Source organism: Drosophila erecta, unplaced genomic scaffold (genome assembly GCF_003286155.1).
Source record: "Drosophila erecta strain 14021-0224.00,06,07 unplaced genomic scaffold, DereRS2 tig00000021-arrow-pilon, whole genome shotgun sequence".
Lineage (NCBI taxonomy): Eukaryota > Metazoa > Arthropoda > Insecta > Diptera > Drosophilidae > Drosophila > Drosophila erecta.
The window spans coordinates 18,222,061-18,241,479 of record NW_020825198.1 but is presented as its reverse complement, the minus strand read 5'-3'; the positions used below and the strand labels follow the sequence as shown (position 1 = coordinate 18,241,479).

At 43.1% G+C, this 19,419-nt stretch overlaps 3 protein-coding genes across 3 annotated transcripts; all 3 read left to right on the top strand.

The window, feature by feature from the left end:
• The first annotated feature begins 6,317 nt into the window (after window positions 1-6,317).
• On the top strand, window positions 6,318-8,630 carry LOC6544323 (protein commissureless 2). The gene is made up of 2 exons (XM_001973092.3): window positions 6,318-7,068; window positions 7,744-8,630. The coding sequence occupies exons 1-2, from the start codon at window positions 6,609-6,611 to the stop codon at window positions 8,310-8,312; spliced, it is 1,029 nt and encodes a 342-aa protein (XP_001973128.1). The 5' UTR covers window positions 6,318-6,608; the 3' UTR covers window positions 8,313-8,630.
• A 5,204-nt stretch (window positions 8,631-13,834) lies between these two features.
• On the top strand, window positions 13,835-17,299 carry LOC6544322 (glycoprotein-N-acetylgalactosamine 3-beta-galactosyltransferase 1). The gene is made up of 4 exons (XM_001973091.3): window positions 13,835-14,234; window positions 16,396-16,501; window positions 16,569-16,853; window positions 16,911-17,299. The coding sequence occupies exons 1-4, from the start codon at window positions 13,840-13,842 to the stop codon at window positions 17,046-17,048; spliced, it is 924 nt and encodes a 307-aa protein (XP_001973127.3). The 5' UTR covers window positions 13,835-13,839; the 3' UTR covers window positions 17,049-17,299.
• A 695-nt stretch (window positions 17,300-17,994) lies between these two features.
• LOC26526970 (glycoprotein-N-acetylgalactosamine 3-beta-galactosyltransferase 1) lies at window positions 17,995-19,364 on the top strand. Its single transcript, XM_015158886.2, has 4 exons — window positions 17,995-18,530; window positions 18,593-18,689; window positions 18,818-19,114; window positions 19,182-19,364. The coding sequence occupies exons 1-4, from the start codon at window positions 18,130-18,132 to the stop codon at window positions 19,335-19,337; spliced, it is 951 nt and encodes a 316-aa protein (XP_015014372.1). The 5' UTR covers window positions 17,995-18,129; the 3' UTR covers window positions 19,338-19,364.
• The last annotated feature ends 55 nt before the right edge of the window (window positions 19,365-19,419 follow it).

The following is a 19,419-nucleotide window of genomic DNA, read 5'->3' as shown; positions in this document are numbered from 1 at the left end:
AAAAAAAAGATACAATGCAGTGAGAGTGACACTTCCAAGAATTGCTGGGCCGAAAAGCAAATGCTTTGTAATGCTGCTGTCGCCAGGTTGGAAAACTCCCCCGATTCCCCGGTTTTCTTGTTTCCATGCAACGTTGACGAGGCGAAAAGGAAAAAACTGGAAAGAGGAAATGTCAGCACGGAAAAAATTGGGCTTCGAACTCTTTTTTCAGGCCTGATTGACAAGAAAATCAGTGAGGCAGGGAAATGTTTTTGTTTCTTTTCGGTGACACTCGAAAACTAATGCGCTTATCAGTGGAAATGGATCTGGGCTGCCACCAAAAAATGCAGGTGATTGTGGGATCGTGTGTGGAAATAATTAACATGTACTTTCGATTCCGTGAGCCGCAAAATGAAAACTCAGATATAAAACCCAACGACAATCAATAACATTTGTAATGTCAATAATGACAAGGCCCACAAAGCTGGGCAACCCATATTGTATCTCGAGGCACAGAGGGAGTGCATTGATGAATTGCCCAAGCACATCAATCCCCGGCACCTTGCATATCATTTGATAAGAGTGCCGCGATAAGGAAGTACAGAAATAAAAGAAGTTTGGGCTCGGGAAAGAAACCCGAAAGTTTCAAGTTGCCCAACACCTTGTGAACATGACCAACACGTTAATCAATAATAGAAAATTTGTTTATTGATCGACTCCGATGGTCTGACGAAACCAATTGGGGTCAGTAGAATCGGAATCGGGGCTTAAGTGGAAATCGGAAGGGAAAATCGGCTGGGCGCCAAGTGCGAAATTAAGGTTAATTGAAAGTCTTCCATCGATGTTAAAGGTCTCTGGGTCTCCAAGTCTCTGTCTATTAAGAGATCCCACACTGGGAGCAGTCCATAGAATTAAAGACAATACCATTCGCAAAGCTGGAACTGATGATCTTGTGGTTTATTGGACAAGTCCGGTCTGTTACTGCAATCGAATGTTCTCCACGTGCGAGACTGGATTCGCTCATTTGGGTTCAACGACTGGCCGCCACACATTGCAGTTGATTAATTAAGATTTGATTAAGCTTAGGCTGATTTTATCGCTGATTTTATATGCAAAGTACCATATAAAAAATGACCGCAAGCTCTGACGTAGTTTCTATTTCTTGTAACTCCCCTAATGATCGATTCTGTTAAATGTTACTTTGATCCGACTATCTGGTGAGCAACATGGTGTTACATGGCACTATCGTTTTCTAACTCAAGATCTAGGCAAATATAATTACATATCCCGAGCAGCGACCACTTGTTGCTGTCGGCGCAAGCGATCCATAAATCACAGGGCATAAATAACAATGTAAATCAGAAATTAAAATACTCTGGGTTATATCTACAAATGAAAAGCACGCTTTGATTAGTTACAGTAGCTATAAGTTGCGATGATAAATCGAATAAATCAATAAAGGTATATCAACTGCTTGCAAATCCGTTCCAGTTACCCGTTTTACAGGCGGATTTCATTTGCACGCTCGATTTATCGGCTTGCGTGCTGCGTAATTCTGCAACTCAGAGTTTGCAACTGGCTTGATTTCGTTTGATTCAGTGTAAATTTAGCATAACGTTAGCCCCATTTGCTTAGACATTTGGATCATAAAGCTGCTACCCTAGCCTATCCATCAGCTTTGTAACATCTAGGTTTCCCCCACCCAATGGACTACAATATTGAAGCCTTATACAGCCAGTTAACCCTGTCGAGAATGTCGAACAAATTTATGCCTGAGTGCTAATAATGTTCAATCAATTGTTGTATAGAAAACCTTTGGAGCGATAAACCAACAAAAAACCGAACACTTTGACAGCCGGTGATGGGGAAAGGTCCCAAGACGGCGACAATAAACTGAAATAACATCATAAGTACTACATGGATGATATGGTCGGTGGAGCTGATGGGGGACTGGAGGAGGAAGTCTGGCCAAGCGCAACGAACTTGGGGCTAAACGCGCCCAAGATAATCAGACGGCAAAACCATAAACAAATAAAGTAAAAATCCAAGCAACGACGGCGTCGGAAGGTGGACAACTTTGGAGTGCTCCACACCGTGTGCTTCTATCTACTGCTTCTCTGCAGCTGCAGGCGGAGAAAAACCTAGTACCTTTCATATTTTTTATACATATTTTATAAAATTATAGGGCCAGCCATTACACTTTACAAGTCCAGAATTGTGGATACCATCTTTAGCTTGACTCCATTAATTGCAACGAATTTATTTTGGAACAAGTTTCGGCATAATTATTTATGTGTATTTCAAGAAATAGGCTTTTCCCTCAGTGCACGTGAGCTGTGCCAGTATCTTTAACTGTGATGGGCGCATAAACATTACAACTGCGGTTCATTGACATTGAATGGGTGGGTGCCTACTCGCAAGATGTTCCTGTGGGCAGGGGATTCGGAGGTTTGGCTTGGCTAAACTTGAGCCAGACTTGCAGCTATTCTGCTGACTCTATGCACAACTGCGTTTTTAATTGTGCTTGGAATGAAAGGCGCACTCATCGCCGCACTTGTTGTCTTCGGACTCAGATACAGATACGGATACAGATACAGAACATAATAGGCCCAGGCTACTTGGCTCGTCACATAAGAATATGAAAAGGATGGCTGGAATGCTCACGCGTAATTTCCACGAATCCATAACAAACACAAAGGGCCCAAAGACAATGCGGAGTCTAGAACTTGGAGTTGGAGATGGCACCGGTGCCTACTCGGAACCTTGAGGGTTGCATGACCTATATCACAGATTAGGGAACTGCGAACCGACTTTCCCAGGGCAGCGGCACGTCTCGGTTTCGGTCCATATGACAAATGTTTCACATCACTGCCCCCCGGCAACTGCACAACTGCAGCAATTACCTGGCCAGGCACTCCTACTTATGTAGTATATGCTCCTGCCATGACTTTCGCTCCGTCACAGCTCAGTTGGTTGCATTGCGCCTTGCTGAGCTTCAAAAAATGGAAAGGCACAAGATACGTATCCGGAAAATGCGCCCCGGGCAGGGTGAGAAAAAGTCGGAGTGGAAAAGGCAGAACAAGTGCTTCTAGTTGCCCGGCAGGATGTCCTGACTTTATGGCCCATGCCCACGGGTGGCTATTGGGTTCTGTAACTCCGGATCCCAGAATCTGGGACTCGGGGCATTCGTCTCGACTGCGAGACTGATTCGGCCAATGATACTGCTCCTGATCGCTCAATTAGAGCAGTGTGCCTGGTAATTATATGGAAATCAGTTAAATTTAGATGCGTGCCAAAAATCTGGGGTTGAATTTACAACTCAATTAGAGCTGGAAGGAAGTGGCAGTCAGCTGCCTCTGGATAATTGCCTCAATTTTCAATCTTAAGTATAAATCCTTCCCAGAAATAAATTCCAGTGCCGCATTATCAATAAGTTTACTAAGTAAACACATTTAGGGTCATTTTGTTCGATCTTTCTAGATTATTGCATAATCAATATTTTGTTTACTCTGAGCAGCGTAATCAGCCACAGTGTTTGAGATATTTTATTGCGAATTCATGACTACCCTTTTACACATGAAATTGAGTCTATATAAACAACTAGTTCCGCAGCTGCGGTACTTTTTCTTAGTAATTAAGAGATTGAGCGACGTAATTTGAGTACTTTTACAGCAAATTATTGAATAATTTAAACGTGAGTTATACGTCAGAGTTCAGCAAGCCACTCAAATCAAAGTCACAGTGTTTCCTATTTCCAATTAAAGTAGGTCCATTTAAATCACTCCCAGCAAGCCGATTATGGAGCTGAGCATAACCCGGGGGCTCGATCGGCGGATTCTTTGGGTCAGCTCCCAGCTAAGGTCAGTGGCCATCATCAATAAGGCACACACGCAGCCCCTGAGATACAAAGTGCCCTCAGCTAGGTCGGGAATCAAAAATCGCCGCTCAAGATCAAATTTAAGCCGATTTATTAGTGTCAGAAGCGGTTGGTTGACAGGCGACAGAGGGCGGCGGCGGGGAGTGAGAATACCCAAGCCGAAATCCGAAAAATTAATAAACTATGTAAAACTGTGGCTCGATGGCTGGGCTGCATTATGCAAAGCAGCCCAGAGACCCCGATCGCAGAGTCAGTGAAAAATTAAGCAGCTTTATCAGCATCAGCGCATCACAGCATCTGAGCAGCACCCGCATCCGAAAATGAGGCCCCCAAAACCAGAGACTAAGCCCCAAGACCCAAAGCCCAAGACCCAAAACCCAAAACCCAAAGACTAAAGACTAAAGACACCAACTGGCCGTGGACTCATTAATTTGACTTTTGTTCGCGGGCAGGGAGACGACCAAAACACAGTAGTCGGCATTGAAGACACAAAGCCCAGAATGCCTAAATGGCTCATTAGGGTCTTAAATTAAAGCTACTTGGCCAAGTCGGTCAACTAAGCCGACGTGCGGAGAAAGAAAAAGAAAGCGGCGCGAAGACAAGACCACAATGCGGCGGAACCCAGATACAATGCACATACACACTATATATGCAGAAGCTACCGAACTACCCCGAGTATAGGTTAGGGCCAAGAAACCCAAGGCGGGCCTAGCCTCCTTAATTAAATTGCCATTGTCTCTTCTCACGGTCCGTGACAGTTGATTGCCAAAGAACTGCATACCTGGCGTACTTGGATGGGCGGTTCTAGGTTCAGGGAATGGGAATGGCAATGGTATTGGAACTGGCAGTCGCCCATGTGGGTTAGCCGCACTAACCGGAGAAGAATGCCCGGATAATTGTCTGTGCCCTGTCTTGGAGACGTCATCGTTCCACCGACAGCCTCCGGCATTTTGCTAATCTCCCAGCCGCTCTGCTGATTCATTTCCTCAACGAGATTAGCCGGTCGTGATAAGGAATGCTCACTTCGATGAGCTCATCGGGCAGCATTGAGCCCGAAGACCATAGGCAACCCTTTGTGAATCGCAGCGAGATTCATCTTAGACGCTGTCTTGTTGAAAAGCAATTTCTCCTGCAACTTCCAGCGGCTGCTGGTGCTGATCTTATCCGGCCTGTTTTGAGTGCTTGTATTTATGTGATTTTTATCGACGGGGCCGTCGTAATGGGAAATGGCAACGCATTTCGGAGGGGCTCCTCAAAGTTAATTATTAGGGGTTGGCTATACAGTTTTAGTTGATTTATTGGCCTGTTATGGAGCCTGGGGAAATGCTTAGAAATGCTGCGACGCGGTGGGAAATTCGTTCCAGAGATGCCACCTTAATACTTAGGTATTTCCACTTTCCAAAGATTATGTCATGCCCTCTTATGTCCGCGCCTCTTTGATTGCAAGGATAATCCCCCGTCACCCTGCCCTGCTCATCCGCAAAGCCTCCAATTACACACATCAATCCCATAAATGGACAGCTATTGTATCTATTCGCTCCTCGGTGCCCATCCCCATTCCCGGTTCCATTCTCCAGATCCAAAGGCGAACAGCTAACCCTACCTGCTGCTATCGCCAAAAAGCGATCAGCCCAAAGCCAGGTGATCATCGCGTCGCCCACAAAATTGCTGCCCGAAATAAGATATCTGCACGTAGCTGTAATTTAAAACTCCGCCGAGCCAAGAAAAAAAGACAAAATTCAAAATTGAAGACGACCAAGAGCAGTCCCACAAACACATTATCCTACAGCAATAATTTCTCTGTCCTCGACGAACAATGCGGAGGAACGAGAACTGATCTGTACACCCAGCGGAAAAAAGTGGCGTGAAAAATATGAATAATTCCTAAAACACCCCTAGTACAAGCATTTAATTTTCCAGCCAACTTTGAAGCCATGTCTTGGTGTGCAGTTAACCCTGACATTTGAATTTAGTTCAATTTGCCTCCTACAATTCGCCATTTACAAAATATCATGCGCTATTTTTTCGACTGCACGGAAATGGAGATATGTCATTTGGCCGGCTGCAAAACGAACCGAAATCGAAGAAGCCGGCAGAGAAATGAAGATCGATGCCACAGGGTAGTGCCTCTCTTCCCCCGACCCCGATCCCGATCCCGATCCCGATCCCGGGTCCTCTCCCTTGTCCCTCTCATACGCTCGAGCAACATGTGCGCCGCTTTGTAACGCCAATTATGGTCCCATAATTCCAGGGCATTGTGTGTTTCTGTGGGAGCACAAAAGATGCGCTCCGGGAATCGGAATCGAAAAGGGCATTACAAGATACAAGATCGTTTCACGGCGAGAGAACGTTCTCAGCGATGCGTATCCGAGCGGCAAATGAGCAAGGAGAGAGCAGTGATCGAGATCGTGGCCAGGTAGATTTGGATTTACACTCCAGATCGGATGGGATCGACTCAACTCGGCTCAGCTCTCTCTTGAGTGGAATGGAGTTGAACTCGGGGAGCTGCTCGGCTTGACCGCTCGACGATCCGCCGCTCAAATCAGTTTGTTTGTAGACTACGACGTCGACGGACGTGTGCGTTCGTTGAAAGAAACCGCAGCCTAAGAACGATCCACGAGATACAGATACAGATACCGATACCGATAACGCAGCAGTGAAAGTGTGCCGCACGGGAGACACGGATACAAAAGCAGAGATATAGATACAGCTTGAGATTACACCCGCCAGTCGACCGATATAAAAGTAAACCATGGAGGGATTGCCGCGCGCATTAAACTACGAACTCTCGCACGATTTGCATTTCGATCATTATGCCGGTGCCGCAGCTCAGAAGATTCTGAACAGCGGGCGAAGTTCTCCTGAAGCCTCCACGCCGACCATCACCACACTGGACGCCATTTCCAGCAGTGATTTCCTGAAACAGATTGGCCAGCAGATCCTCAGTTCCATCCAGCTGAAGCATCAGCATCAGCTCAACGAAGTCAGCCATCCGAGGAACTCCACCAGCGAGGAGATCATGGACTTCGATCTGGCCAACCGCGTGATTCTGGACAGCAGCAGTGTGGATCAGCTGCAGCAGCAGTTGGAGTACGACAAGTTCATGAACGAGGTGTGGATCGGCATCGTCTTCACCCTGATCCTCATCTCGATGGTCTTCTGCATCTGCTCCTGCTTCCTGTACCATCAGTTCCGCACCTGGAAGCGCAATTGTAAGTATTCGCATATATACTTTTTAAAAGAGATTAAAATCTTATCGATTGCCTGTTTTGATTAGCCAGTACTGCCAAAAAAAAAACACTCACAATTCGAGCCACATAAACAGTAAAATGCCAGGCTATTATAGACGATTTTATAGTTGAAATTAGGTGACCCGACTTCAACCGTCATCAGGGAAATATACTCCATTACCAGTGGAAATCTTTTCGTATTTTATGCCGACTTAAGTGCTTCACTAATGATTCACTTCATTACGTCAATCCATTTTTTTGGGTCGTAAAGTAAAGTATTTCGTTAACTGTCGTCAGGTTCAAGAACAAACAGCAATTTTCTATACTTCGTGATGCGGCCTAAAAAGTCGCGAGACCTTGGGAAAAAATTAGCACATTGCCAACGAAATGGCAGAAAAGTGCGGCAAACATTTCAGAGAAATTCGTCTACCTCGTGTTTAATTCGAAAGCGGTGCCAAGGCAATTATGGGCAAGAATGCAGCGCAGAGAAAATATTTTGAAAAGTTAATGGCAATGAAAGCCAGCAAATAGGGCAAAACAAATGCGGCAGCAATTGAAATACTGCAACTGGGTCGAGGTCTTCATTAATCTCGCCCAGTCAACTTCACTGAAACGAAGGCAAATACTAATAAGCAATTATTGCTCTTTGTTTTGCAGATCGCAACAATGCAAATGGCTCGACGCAGTGCACCATTGTGGACATAGAGGCGTTGAAACTGCATCCGGATGTGGAGGACCCGGTGCCGGAATACACCCTGGTATCTGGATTGCCCAGCTATGAGGCGGCACTGAAGCTGCTCCAAAAGACCCCGCAGTCATCCTGCCTGATTGTCTACCCGAGTGTGTTTAATGTGTTCAATAAGCAGGAGAGGAGCAGCCAGGAGCTGCAGCATCCAGGAGTTGCAGCATCAGCGCCTCCAGCCGCGCTCGAGAATCCGCTGGCACCGCAGACGCCTTCGTTTTGTGAGGCCGCAATGCCGCTGCTCCCAGCAGCAACAGCAGCAGCAACTCACGCAGCAGCAGCAGCAGCAGCAGCCGCAACAGCAACATCTGCAACACAGGCAACTTCGCCCACGTGCGAGGCGATTAAGCCAAACTTTGTGATGATGCCAATTGTGCCCAGTTATGCGGAGGTATTCGGCAGCTCGTACAAAACCGTCGACGAGAAAAAGAAATCGAAGTCGAAAGACAGCCAGGTGAAAGACGATATCAAGCGGCAAAAGTAGAGGTGAAGGTAAAGGTAGAGGTAGAGGTAGAGGTAGAGCCCATACCGGATACGGATACCTGCCAAGCAACTGAGCTCTGTGATATTTTCATGTTCATGCTGGAAAGACATACCCATATGTAATTAAACTAAGCGCTGTGATTATCAAAACGACGTTACTAAACATACTACTCGCTACTAAATGTGTTAGCTAGATAGTTTCGCCACATTGTACTTAAAGATTTCGTATCCAGTACTTACGGAAACGCAAAGATGCATATTGTTACTAGACCTAAGTAGGCCACAAACTAATTATTAATAAATTATACACCTAACAACTTAAGAACTCATTGCTCTTATTATTCGCTGCAGAACAAGCGCTGTTTTAAAGCAAGCTGCCAGCTTCTTTGATTATTATTTTGCCATCAATCAGTTGACATTCAAATTGATTCATCGATGCTGCAGCAACTGATTTGATTGACGCCAGGAACAGATGGCATACAAATCCTTTCGCCAGGCGGTGGGCATCCCGCTCCACTGAGCTTTAAAAATAGCTTGCAGCTTCGGATGCCGGAGCACAACATCAGCAATCCGGCAGATTGAGATAGTTGTCGTACAAAGATAGATAGATAGATAGATAGATAGATAGATAGACAGATAGAGACAGCTCGATTTGACATTGAGCTAAGGACGTGATAGCTCACTGCATTTGTGCAATTGTAATTTCGCATTGATAAGCTAGTAGGTCCATGTATAGGTATGCAAATCGCTGCTGGAGACAATAGACATAATAAATGATCTCGAACAATGTTTTCCTAGCATCGCTGCTCAGTCGGTGGACGTGACTCCCAGTTAACCCCGTGCAGGAAAACGTGGCCGCTTCCGAAGGCAATACGAATTGCGGTAGGTCTTGGGTTCTATTGCTCTATCTTTAGGAGTAAGAGGTTTTTCAAAGTGATTTGTATCTTATTTTCATTCTACGTTAGACGGTCCCGCATTCCGACAACTACCGCAACTAAGTTAGTATCACCACGCTATCTGCAATCTGAACAAGCCGCTATCGACATTAACAAATGTAATGAATTATATGGAAATTTATCTCACTGTGCAATGGATTTGTCGCTCTTTGCCGCCATGTGATTTTTATTTATCATTATTATTATTATCGTTATTGTTGTATTTATAGATGCCGGCTGCAGTGGCACTTGCAGTTGCCGTCCATTTCCGTGCTTCATTATTATTATGCCCATTTTAATGGGTAAACAAATCACCGACAGCCAACTAGAAAGCCACATGTGAGGGTGCGAATAAATTGCATTTATGCGAGTGCAATAAAAGTTATTTTTCTCACGAGCCGTGACTCGCAATCCGTGATCAGTGATCGCCGATCGGTGAGCGGTGATCAATGAAATGGGGCAAGTTCTGGGGAAGAACCTCTTGCGGTGGCATTTGCATAGCGGTGGGAAACAGAAACAGACTTCGCCTGAAAGCCGCTTATGCTAAGCAATAATTATTAATTGCAAATGCAGTCGAGATTTACGATCGCTCCTTATTTATTTGACAGCTTATGACATATTCGCCGATGCGAGACGCCTAACTAACTTAGCCTCACGTTTAGAACCTATGAATATCTTAGCCGGCTTAGGCGACCGTTTTCAGAAGGGCTTGGGCTTGAGTGATCTATGGATTTTATTGTCTGCCGCTTGGACTGTAGAAATAAGCGGAACCCAACGAAACACGCCCACCAATTTGTCAGAACGCCACAATGTGTGCAAATTGTTTCATTAGTTGAATTTGGGCGCCGTTCAAAACAATGCCAAAAAATTCCAATAGCGCGTGGTCAGTTGTTTAAACAATCGCCTCACGTTCTACCGCCAATATGCAAAGCTTTCTGGCTACAAAGAAAGCCAAAAGTATTGGCTTTGCTGGTTAGAACAATTCTGGATTATTCAATTCTGGATTGTTCGCAGTTCAGCTGCTCATTACAGCAGGCCATATAATTTCTGCCATTGCCGGGCATAAAGCAAACAGTTCCAGTGCATACTTGAAATTGTTGCTAATGAGTTTTAGTATCGGTTTTATGTTAGCCCCGCTAATTGCCTGGCTAATGGGTTGAAGCCCAATCGGTTATGAAGCTAAGTTCGCCAGTTGCTAGCCTGCAAAATGTGGCAATTTGCCTATGCTTTCACCTTGGCTCCAGACAGCATGTCCAATTTTATTTTTATTTGAGTTTTATTTTCCGATTTGCATTTGCATTGCCGCTTTTAACGGCTGCTGCCTCGAAAACATGTGTAGATCGCACAAGGCACATCAAAATATTATACAACATAAACAACATAATTAGCTCGAGATGCAAATTCGAATGGGAATCCGAATCCGAATCCGAATCGGAGAGGCAGCGAGAAAGCGCATCCGAAGGGCAATTTATTAAAAGCCCATCCGTCGGATGCATCTTCCGCTGGGTGAAAGTTGCAGGTTGCTGGGGCAGAGGCTGCAACCTAATGAAGCGGACAATTTATTAATAAAATGCACATTAGTCCACGTTTGCGACCCCGCACAACACACGTTGACTTGGCCAACTGAATTTTCAATTAGGCGCCAAAATCGTGGGCCAAGCCGAACCAAATGCTAAGCTGGAAGTGGAAGCTGTAAGATACCCATACCCATTCCCATACCATAACATCATGCCTCCAATCGACCAACTCCCAACTCAGACGAATCGCCGCCGATGTTTGAAAGCGAAACCGGTTGGCCAACAGCCGCTGGGTAAAAAGCAGCGTCATACGCAATATTTGACCCACTTTATTGTGCAGGCGGCTAAAACGGAAAACCAAAACAAAGGCCAAAATTAAAATTGGCAAGCCCGCTGTCTCTTGGAAAACGGTCGCCAATTGTGGACATCTATCCATTTCTATAAATATTTTTATGGGGTCAGCGCTGCTTGTTCAAATAAAATACGTATTACACAAACATGCCACGGCATTTAAATCGATTTCAGCCTCGAGAAGCGCAAATATTACAAAAAACTACAAAAGCTGTGTAAATTGTATTGAGCCAATATTTAAATATTCATGTAAGCCCGTTGACCTAAAACCTAAAATTGATTTTAAAGTGTTTAACTTTTCAAGGGTGATTACCCGCGATTATAGTCAACTTTTTCAGATCTCCATTAAATGTTTATTTATGCTTTGCCGAAATTCTTATTCAGAGACACACAGTGCCTCAAATTTGTTTAACACCAGTCGCAGATGTGAAGCATTTTTATAATGCCGTGCGTTAAGTTCAGCCGCGATTTATTTATCTTTTCTTTTAGACTTTGGGCAAACATTTTGAACTGAAGCTGCCTTATTTGCTTGCATATTAACCCAACTCAAAGGTCTGAAAACAACAAAAAAAATAATAAAAATGCACGCAAACAATAGTAACAAATATTAGCAACAACTTCTCTGCCAAGGCGAAGATTATGAATTTGATGTGTTTGCCTTTGTAAGTGACAAGCAAAATTGCGGCGGTTGGCAAAATATTTGCGCAAAATGTTTTCCATATATGTCTGTAGATATGGTGAAGTGTAGTAAAAGCTTTGCCACGCGGGTTAAATAGCGAAAAATTAACAGCTTTTTTAGATAAATAATATACACTAGAGTTCTGCTTGCCTGGCTGGCGGCAGACCACAAAAAGATATTCATTTGAATGCTGTATCTTTGCACACAGCTGAAAATCAATTTTCCATTCAAGAAAATTAGGAATTTTCTGATTGAAATTCCATAAAAATAACAATAAATTGATTTGGGCTCGGCTTTGAGTGCGAGATTGGGTCAAGCATGGAATGCGAATTAGTAACTGACAAACGTTCTACGCTCCAAAAACTCAGCCACACAAGTATAACAATCTGTGCACTTCGAATTTGTATATTGGCAGCAGAAAAGTGCAGGCGGTTCAACTTTTATACTTAATTCAAGTGAAATATTCACCTCGATTGCGTTGCCAAACAAAAGCAAAATTAAATTCTATCTTCCTGAAAATATATAAAAAGTTGGAGCGTTCCGAGAAGCCTGACTGAAGAAAAACAAATAAAAATGCAAATAAAAGTTGTCCGATTCAAAGTTATGGGCCCCCTGCAAGATACTCAAGACCTGAGCCCAGCTCATAAAAACCCAACAGGAAAACTCCGCCGAACGAGTTAACTGCGATGCGCTAACTGTTCCTATCTTGGGCGCTCCCATCAGAGGAACATCAAAGTGCAGCAGTGGGGGATCGGATCGGATTGGATTTGGACTCGGAATGGGATTGGAAGGGCACTGTGAAAAAATATTGCAGAAACTCGCTGAGATGTTCGTTGGAAGCATTATTTGTTATTCACTGTCAAGAGAATATATAACTATCATGTAACTATCTCCATGCATACCACAAAATAATATTTTTTTATTTATATTTTAATATTGAATAGCAAAAATGATGTATTATCCAGGTAATTTCTTACCATTCGAGAGGAAACAAAGATTTTTCTCCGTGTGCAAATAGGATTGCGAGCTCGCAGCAGCCAGCCACAGCGGTTACAGATGCAGATGGCGATGCAGACAAAGATACAGATACATATAAAGTAGGTTGCTGCAGGTTTGTTTTCCCGATAAGCTTGCGCCATGAGATTAGCCTGTTTTCCCTCAACCTCCACCCCCCAAACAATTTGTTTTTTTTCGTCTTTGTCTGTTCTGCGTATTTGGCTGCGGTTTAATTTTATGGGCCAAAGATTTCATTTTGTAACTTAATGTTTGTTTGGCTTGCAGGAGACTCGAAGCAGCAGGTTGTTGGGTCTTCTTTTATTTTGGTACTCATCTGCTTTCAACGGAAATGCACTAAAACCCAGAGCCATTTACATTTTAAAGCCCCTTTCCGATTAATCTTTAATTGCGACCATTTGTAGTGCTGAGTAGCAGTCATCGAATTACTTGCCAAATTGTATGATTATTTGATTGGTAACCATGGTTACTTCGTTATCTGCACCGCTAACCACACAATTGACCCCTTCCCTGATTGGATTACTAAAATGCAATCAAAGCTCGCTAATCTTATCAAAAATGTAGCTCCCAGTGGCCAACGAATCGTGTAATTATGTTTAATTGGCCCAGCGAATCGAGTTAACACTTTGCGGGCCAAATAATAACTCTAATTAACTATTCAAATTGTAGATGCAATCGTGAAACCATTCACCAATTCCGTTTCATTTAATAAAATGAAAACGACCTCAGATTATTTTTTCGCCAAAAACTAAAACGGCCAATTAATGAAGTTCATTTTTTGCACAAAATATCAATGTTTAATTATAGGAACTGCTTAGCCTAGAACTTATCTTCCTACTCTGCCAAAAATCAACTGACCGTAAACAAAATAGCTTAATAGCTTCCGTCTGTTCTTAAATACCAAGCATGAGTGCACATCGACCCCCGAAAACGAAGTGGGTTAGATTCTTTCTGCAGACTGATAACTGTCTTATCTGAAATTGGCTTTTCCCACTCAAATGATCAAAACTAAATACTAGTCAGTTCGAAGTCATGCCTTCTCCTAGACGCGTCTATTATGGCCTCTTCATGGGCTTAATTCTGTTTTTGGCTTTCACTCTCTATATTAATGTGCGCGAAGCCGATAGAGCACCTGCAAAACGAAGTAACCAGCACACCTTGGATCCCCTGTACGAGGATATCAGGATTCTCTGCATGATACCCTATAATTATAACGGCCCCGGCACTGCCAAGTACGTGAAACGCACCTGGGGAAGGCACTGCAATGTCTTGCTATTTGTGAGTGGGGACATCGATGGCGAGTTGGAACCCTATGTGCCTGTGGTTAACTCCACTGATACGTGGACTTTGGTCCATCAGGGTCTGATGCACGCCTCCCTTTCTTATGCCGACAAAATCGACTGGCTCCTCAGAGTCGAGCCCTCCAGGTAAGACTAGGTATTATTTACCAGATCATAATACAATTTGAATGGTTCGAATGGTTCATAAATTGCTGAAGAGCTCCATTATCGTTTTCTTTTATCGCTAGAATATTGCTTTGATATTCTGGGCGCTCAACTGCCACTACACCGAAAAAGATTTTGCCATAGCACATATACCATTATAAAGTTTGCCATCAAATATAGTTTTCAATGCCTAAGCACTTAGCCACAATTTGATTTGCTTCTGTAAAAGTGTAATTCATAATTTCACATGTATTAAATATATTTAGGATTAAAGCACAAATGCCAATGAAATTGCAGACAGCCAAGGAATTTTTGCATCGTGTACAATCCAACCGATGTTGTAATTTTTTTCCGTGGCTCCTTATTCATTCTTGTTGTTTATTTTTATGAGCGTTGAGTTCGGTGGCCGCCTCACTCAACATATTTTGACTTCTTTCATTGATAAAGTTATCAGTCAGCCTTCGGCAGCATTTGTTTGTGCTCGAGTTTGAGTTTGGGTTTCGATTGTTGTTCGCTGGATGTTCCCGTTTACATCCCGTTTGGCAGTGGGTTCCGTTCCATTCAGTCCATTGTAGATCGATTTTTCCTCGGCTTCCTTTGTGGTTTAGCCCACGGAGCGTTTCCTTTATCTGGAGGAGCTGGGGAAAACTGTGCCAAGGAAGTGCGAGTATCTATAGGCGGTAGTTTATCTGTCTTTTGTAGGGACACAATGCACTTCCCCGGACTTCCCCGGTTCCCCATTTTCCACTGTGTATATGTCGCTTGATTGCTCTCCGGGGAGGTTTGGCCGCATAATTGGTACAAATTTCAGTTCGAAGTTGGAAAAGAATATTTTCCCATGGATTTTCATTCACGGTGCGGAATGCCATTAGCATAGTTTGCCAGATTATGATGATAAGTCACAAATGCGAGTGATCGCAACCCTATCCCAATGTATTCTCCAGGCAATCGAACTTATGAAAATAAAATGAACTCTATGAACTAGGTTCAATGTGCCATTCCGTTTCACTGGCATTGATTAGCTCAAATATACTTGCAATTGGCGCTATCAATTTATTTTGATATTTTGCGCACTTTTCTAAAGGCAATTCAATTAATCCCTGTTTACACTCAAATGCCAAGTTAATGGTAATGTAAATGCTAGAAGCTTCAATATGCCCCTATTGATTACAGTGCACTATCAAGAGTTTTTCAATATTGGGAAAAAATGCGTGCCAAGAGGTCAATTAAGTGTGCCGGAGAGCTGTCGATTGAAATAGTATTTTCCTAATTTATGCCGTCATACATAATTGGAAATTTATTGGATGTGATGTCAACACCAGCCGTAGAATATTACAAAATCAATTGAATTAGGATTAGGATTAGAACTAGGCGTATTTATACGCTGCTTAATCGTCTCGAAAATGAGTTGATAACTTGACTTGGCGTCTACTTCGTGTGGTCGTTGACTGGCAATTAAAAGTTTATGTCCGTCAAGAGCCATTAAAGTTGGTAGTTTTATTGGCCGGCTCTGTGCTGGACACAAAGTACGATTTCCAATGACGTCTTCTTCTGCTTTGATAACGTAATTAATTACAAGCATACAATTAGACGGCAATACAATGCGAAATTGAAACATTGTGATCGGGGTTTTTACGATTATATATCCACATATCCAAGTGTATAGCACCTCACCTCATCAACATTGTCTACAATTACTTATATCTTGGTCCGGTTGCTTGGCAAATATTCTACACAGTGTTTATGTTTCCTACGTATTTTTTCGTTATTTTTTTTGTAGATTTTAGCCATCGTTGTTTGCCTCGCACATTTGCGGCTTGAACTTGGACTTTGTTTGCTTTGCGTGTCCACGATTCATTCAAAAACGGATCTGGCCATGTTGTTGACACGGTTTTTCTAAATGGCAATTGTTTGCTTGTCGCTCTGCCCGTACTCAATTTTTTGAATATCCATAAGACTCACATCGGCCAATTCGGCTACACAACAGTCGTACATAAATGTATTTGCATTGCGGCTTTGTATGCATAGCAGATCAGTGATGGATTTTATTGATATGCACGATTCTGCGACGTGAATGAAGAATGAGAATTCCAGTTGGCACAAAGGAAATTTTCGACTGAAGCCTATTGCTTTCCTATTTCAGCTTTGTAGTCGTGGAGAATCTGCGGTATATGATAAGCAAATGGAAATATCAACCCAGTCAACCGATTTATTTTGGCTACCTTCTCGAGAATATTGTTACACATGAGGTAAGTTTGATTTTTGAGTGAAAAAATTATATATTAATGCTTAGCACTATTCCTGCCAATGTGTTAGCCCTTTGCCCACCATCATAGTGGGTATGTGATAAGTCGCGAGGCCTTAAGACGATATACAGAGGCGTCGAAGGATCCTGAGAACAAGGAGTGCACTCATTGGGCGGGATATGTTGAGGGTCTGGATATACATCGGTGCATGAGTTTTGCTAACGTAACGGTAGCAGAAAGTCGGGACGAATTTGAGCACGAGACATTCCTACCCGTTACAGTGGACTACCAGTTCTTAGTGGGCTATGATACCATACCCTGGCTGCGTAACTTAACTTATCACAAAAGCACAGAGGTAATATTACTAGGTTTGAGAAAGTGCTATGTAACATTTCCTCAACCATCTTTTCAGAAATCAGTTCCCATATCCACCCGCGCCATTTGCTTTCTCGTAGAATATCCGCCAGAAATGTACGATTACTACTATTTTGTTTATCGAGCGAAAATCTTTGGCACCCCAGTCCCAACCTCCATTGACTTTGGGCCGTAATAAAAGGCTCACCTCTGGCAGCTGTCGACGAACTTCCTTCCTGATGTTTCAATTACTGGAAGGCAGAGGGCCCAGGTTACTCCTAGTATCCATGCCATCCAAAGTAACCCACATATCATGTACATCACATAACTCATCTCACATGTGGGAAAAAGGGGAGGATAAACGTGTTCATCAATGAATCTGTCGTCTGGCCTGGAGTCTCATTTTCCCAATGCCCTTTGTCTGTGCAAAATTACTTCCGTTTTTCTTCGATTTTCGGTTTTTTTGCCCAACTGCAAAGTGTCATTGTTACATCATGTCTGAGGGAAAGTAGATATTCACATGAATGCAGTATTGCACTTTTGCCTGCTTCCTGTAACCTTAATCGTGTGTAGGCCTATTGTTTACCTGTTAGATGGAAACTTAGCTCATCTGGAAACTTGAGCACGTAAACTGAGACATTAATATGCCACATAAGCAGAATATCGCTTACCTCCCACAGGTTCCTTATATTTTGTTTGACAGTTTCACATGAAACCTGTACAAGCTGCTCACATGTGATTATTGAAATCCAAACAAACATTTGTGGGTCTTTTGTTTTTGCAACAAAAGAGGTAGGCGATTGAATAATGTTTTCAAAATATATGTGGCTGTCCCAAAATAGATTCGAGTATCTATGCAAATACAGAAACGTGTTCGAATCGAGTAAAGAGTTTTAGTTTTGTTTCCACGAACTTAGTTCAAATACAGGAAACATGAGCGCCAGATGTGGGGCCCGGTAATCGATACTCCACTTTGAGTTTGTGTAGTTTACGCAACACTTTATGAACTGGCCAACCCATCGGGATCTTCCGAGCCATTCCGCTCCACTGCAGCGTTTTGCATCAACTGGAAAACCATTATCATCAATGAAAGACGATGGCAAAGCGTCTAGGTGGGCTAATAATTCTAATTGAAAAAGGCAATTTGTATGCGGCGGGCAAGGGAAACCAAGGCAGCGCGGACAGACAAAAGCACTCAATATAATTAAATTGTCGACGGACTCCCCAGCACCAATAGTTCTGCCACCCGAACCGCCGATTTCAGTAAACGTTTAGATATGCCACGACTATTCAGTACACGGCGCCTTTTCCCGTCCGGAAAGAATGCAATTTACTTGCTCATCCTGGTCATTATATTGTATACGGTTATATTGCACCGCAGTGGCGACTTTGGAGCTCCGGCAGTCGTCGAGCGCTCTGGTCCACCAGCTCCTAGGATTTTTTGCATCATATCCACCTACGAATTTCGCCACGAACATACCGCAATTCACGTCCATCGCACTTGGGTCAAGCACTGCGATCACTTTCTTTTCGTCAGCGATGACATTCATCACTACTTGGAGCCGGCTGCGTTTACGCATGTGAGTGACAAATGGCAACGAATGAGGGCCCATCTGGAGTACGTCTACAAGTATCACTTCCATCAGGGCGACTGGTTCCTCTACTGCAACGACGATAAGTAATAAAGGCGAATTTTGCATGTAGAAGTAATACACTGAGTGCAAAAAATTCTGTTTTCAGCTTTGTAGTCGTGGAGAATCTTCGTCACATGTTGAAGACCTATAGTCCCAACGAACTCATTTACTTTGGATGCAAGCTGCGAACACGCAACGGTTTGGTGAGCTATCAATTATTGAATTCACTTCCATTCTTTATTACTTTGCAGCAACTTGTTCTCTGATTAAGGAAACAATGCCAATGCCTCACTTTTAACGCCTTGTTTGTATATCCTAATCTAATTTCTAGGTCTTCATGCTAGCAAGTTCTGGGATTGTCTTCAGTGGAGCTGCTCTTAAGCGATTCGCACTCACAGCCCTGACCAACGAAAGTATTTGCAGTTCGGAGGTGAAAGGAGATTATTTCACTGAGGAACTGGGTCGATGTCTCAATAATGTCAATGTGATAGCCGGCGATAGTCGGGATGAGTTTCAGGGACATCGGTTCCTGCCTTTCGAGGCGGATTTGCATTTGGGATCGATAATTAATGAATCCTTGGAACACCACACGTATTTTCTGGATCATTCGTACTATCCAGTGACTGATGTGCGTTTTTTTATACTGAGTTCATTTATTGATACTTAATTTCATTATTTTTCCGGATTTATTTCAGATGAACTTGCCGGTCTCTTTGCGTTCCATATGCTTTCATATGAAGCATATATTTGACATATATGATTTATACTACTTTGCATATAGAACTCGTGTGTTTGGGGTGCCGTTTGACCCGGACTTTAAAAATGAAAGGATGGGACTCGAAAATAATTAATTGGTAAGAGTTCATCATAACTCAAGGAGTATAACACTAAAGCGGTCTGTACATTACACTTAAGCAAATATTCTTAAAAAAT

Bases quoted from the DNA above. Each gene is read 5' to 3' on its own strand.
- LOC6544322 (XM_001973091.3), top strand. From the start codon at position 13,840: ATGCCTTCTCCTAGACGCGTCTATTATGGCCTCTTCATGGGCTTAATT. The intron at 16,502-16,568 runs GTAAGTTTGATT...CCAATGTGTTAG, and splicing joins AGAATATTGTTACACATGAG to CCCTTTGCCCACCATCATAG. The intron at 16,854-16,910 runs GTAATATTACTA...CCATCTTTTCAG, and splicing joins CTTATCACAAAAGCACAGAG to AAATCAGTTCCCATATCCAC.
- LOC26526970 (XM_015158886.2), top strand. From the start codon at position 18,130: ATGCCACGACTATTCAGTACACGGCGCCTTTTCCCGTCCGGAAAGAAT. The intron at 18,531-18,592 runs GTAATAAAGGCG...TTCTGTTTTCAG, and splicing joins CTCTACTGCAACGACGATAA to CTTTGTAGTCGTGGAGAATC. The intron at 19,115-19,181 runs GTGCGTTTTTTT...GATTTATTTCAG, and splicing joins CGTACTATCCAGTGACTGAT to ATGAACTTGCCGGTCTCTTT.
- LOC6544323 (XM_001973092.3), top strand. From the start codon at position 6,609: ATGGAGGGATTGCCGCGCGCATTAAACTACGAACTCTCGCACGATTTG. The intron at 7,069-7,743 runs GTAAGTATTCGC...TTTGTTTTGCAG, and splicing joins CCGCACCTGGAAGCGCAATT to ATCGCAACAATGCAAATGGC.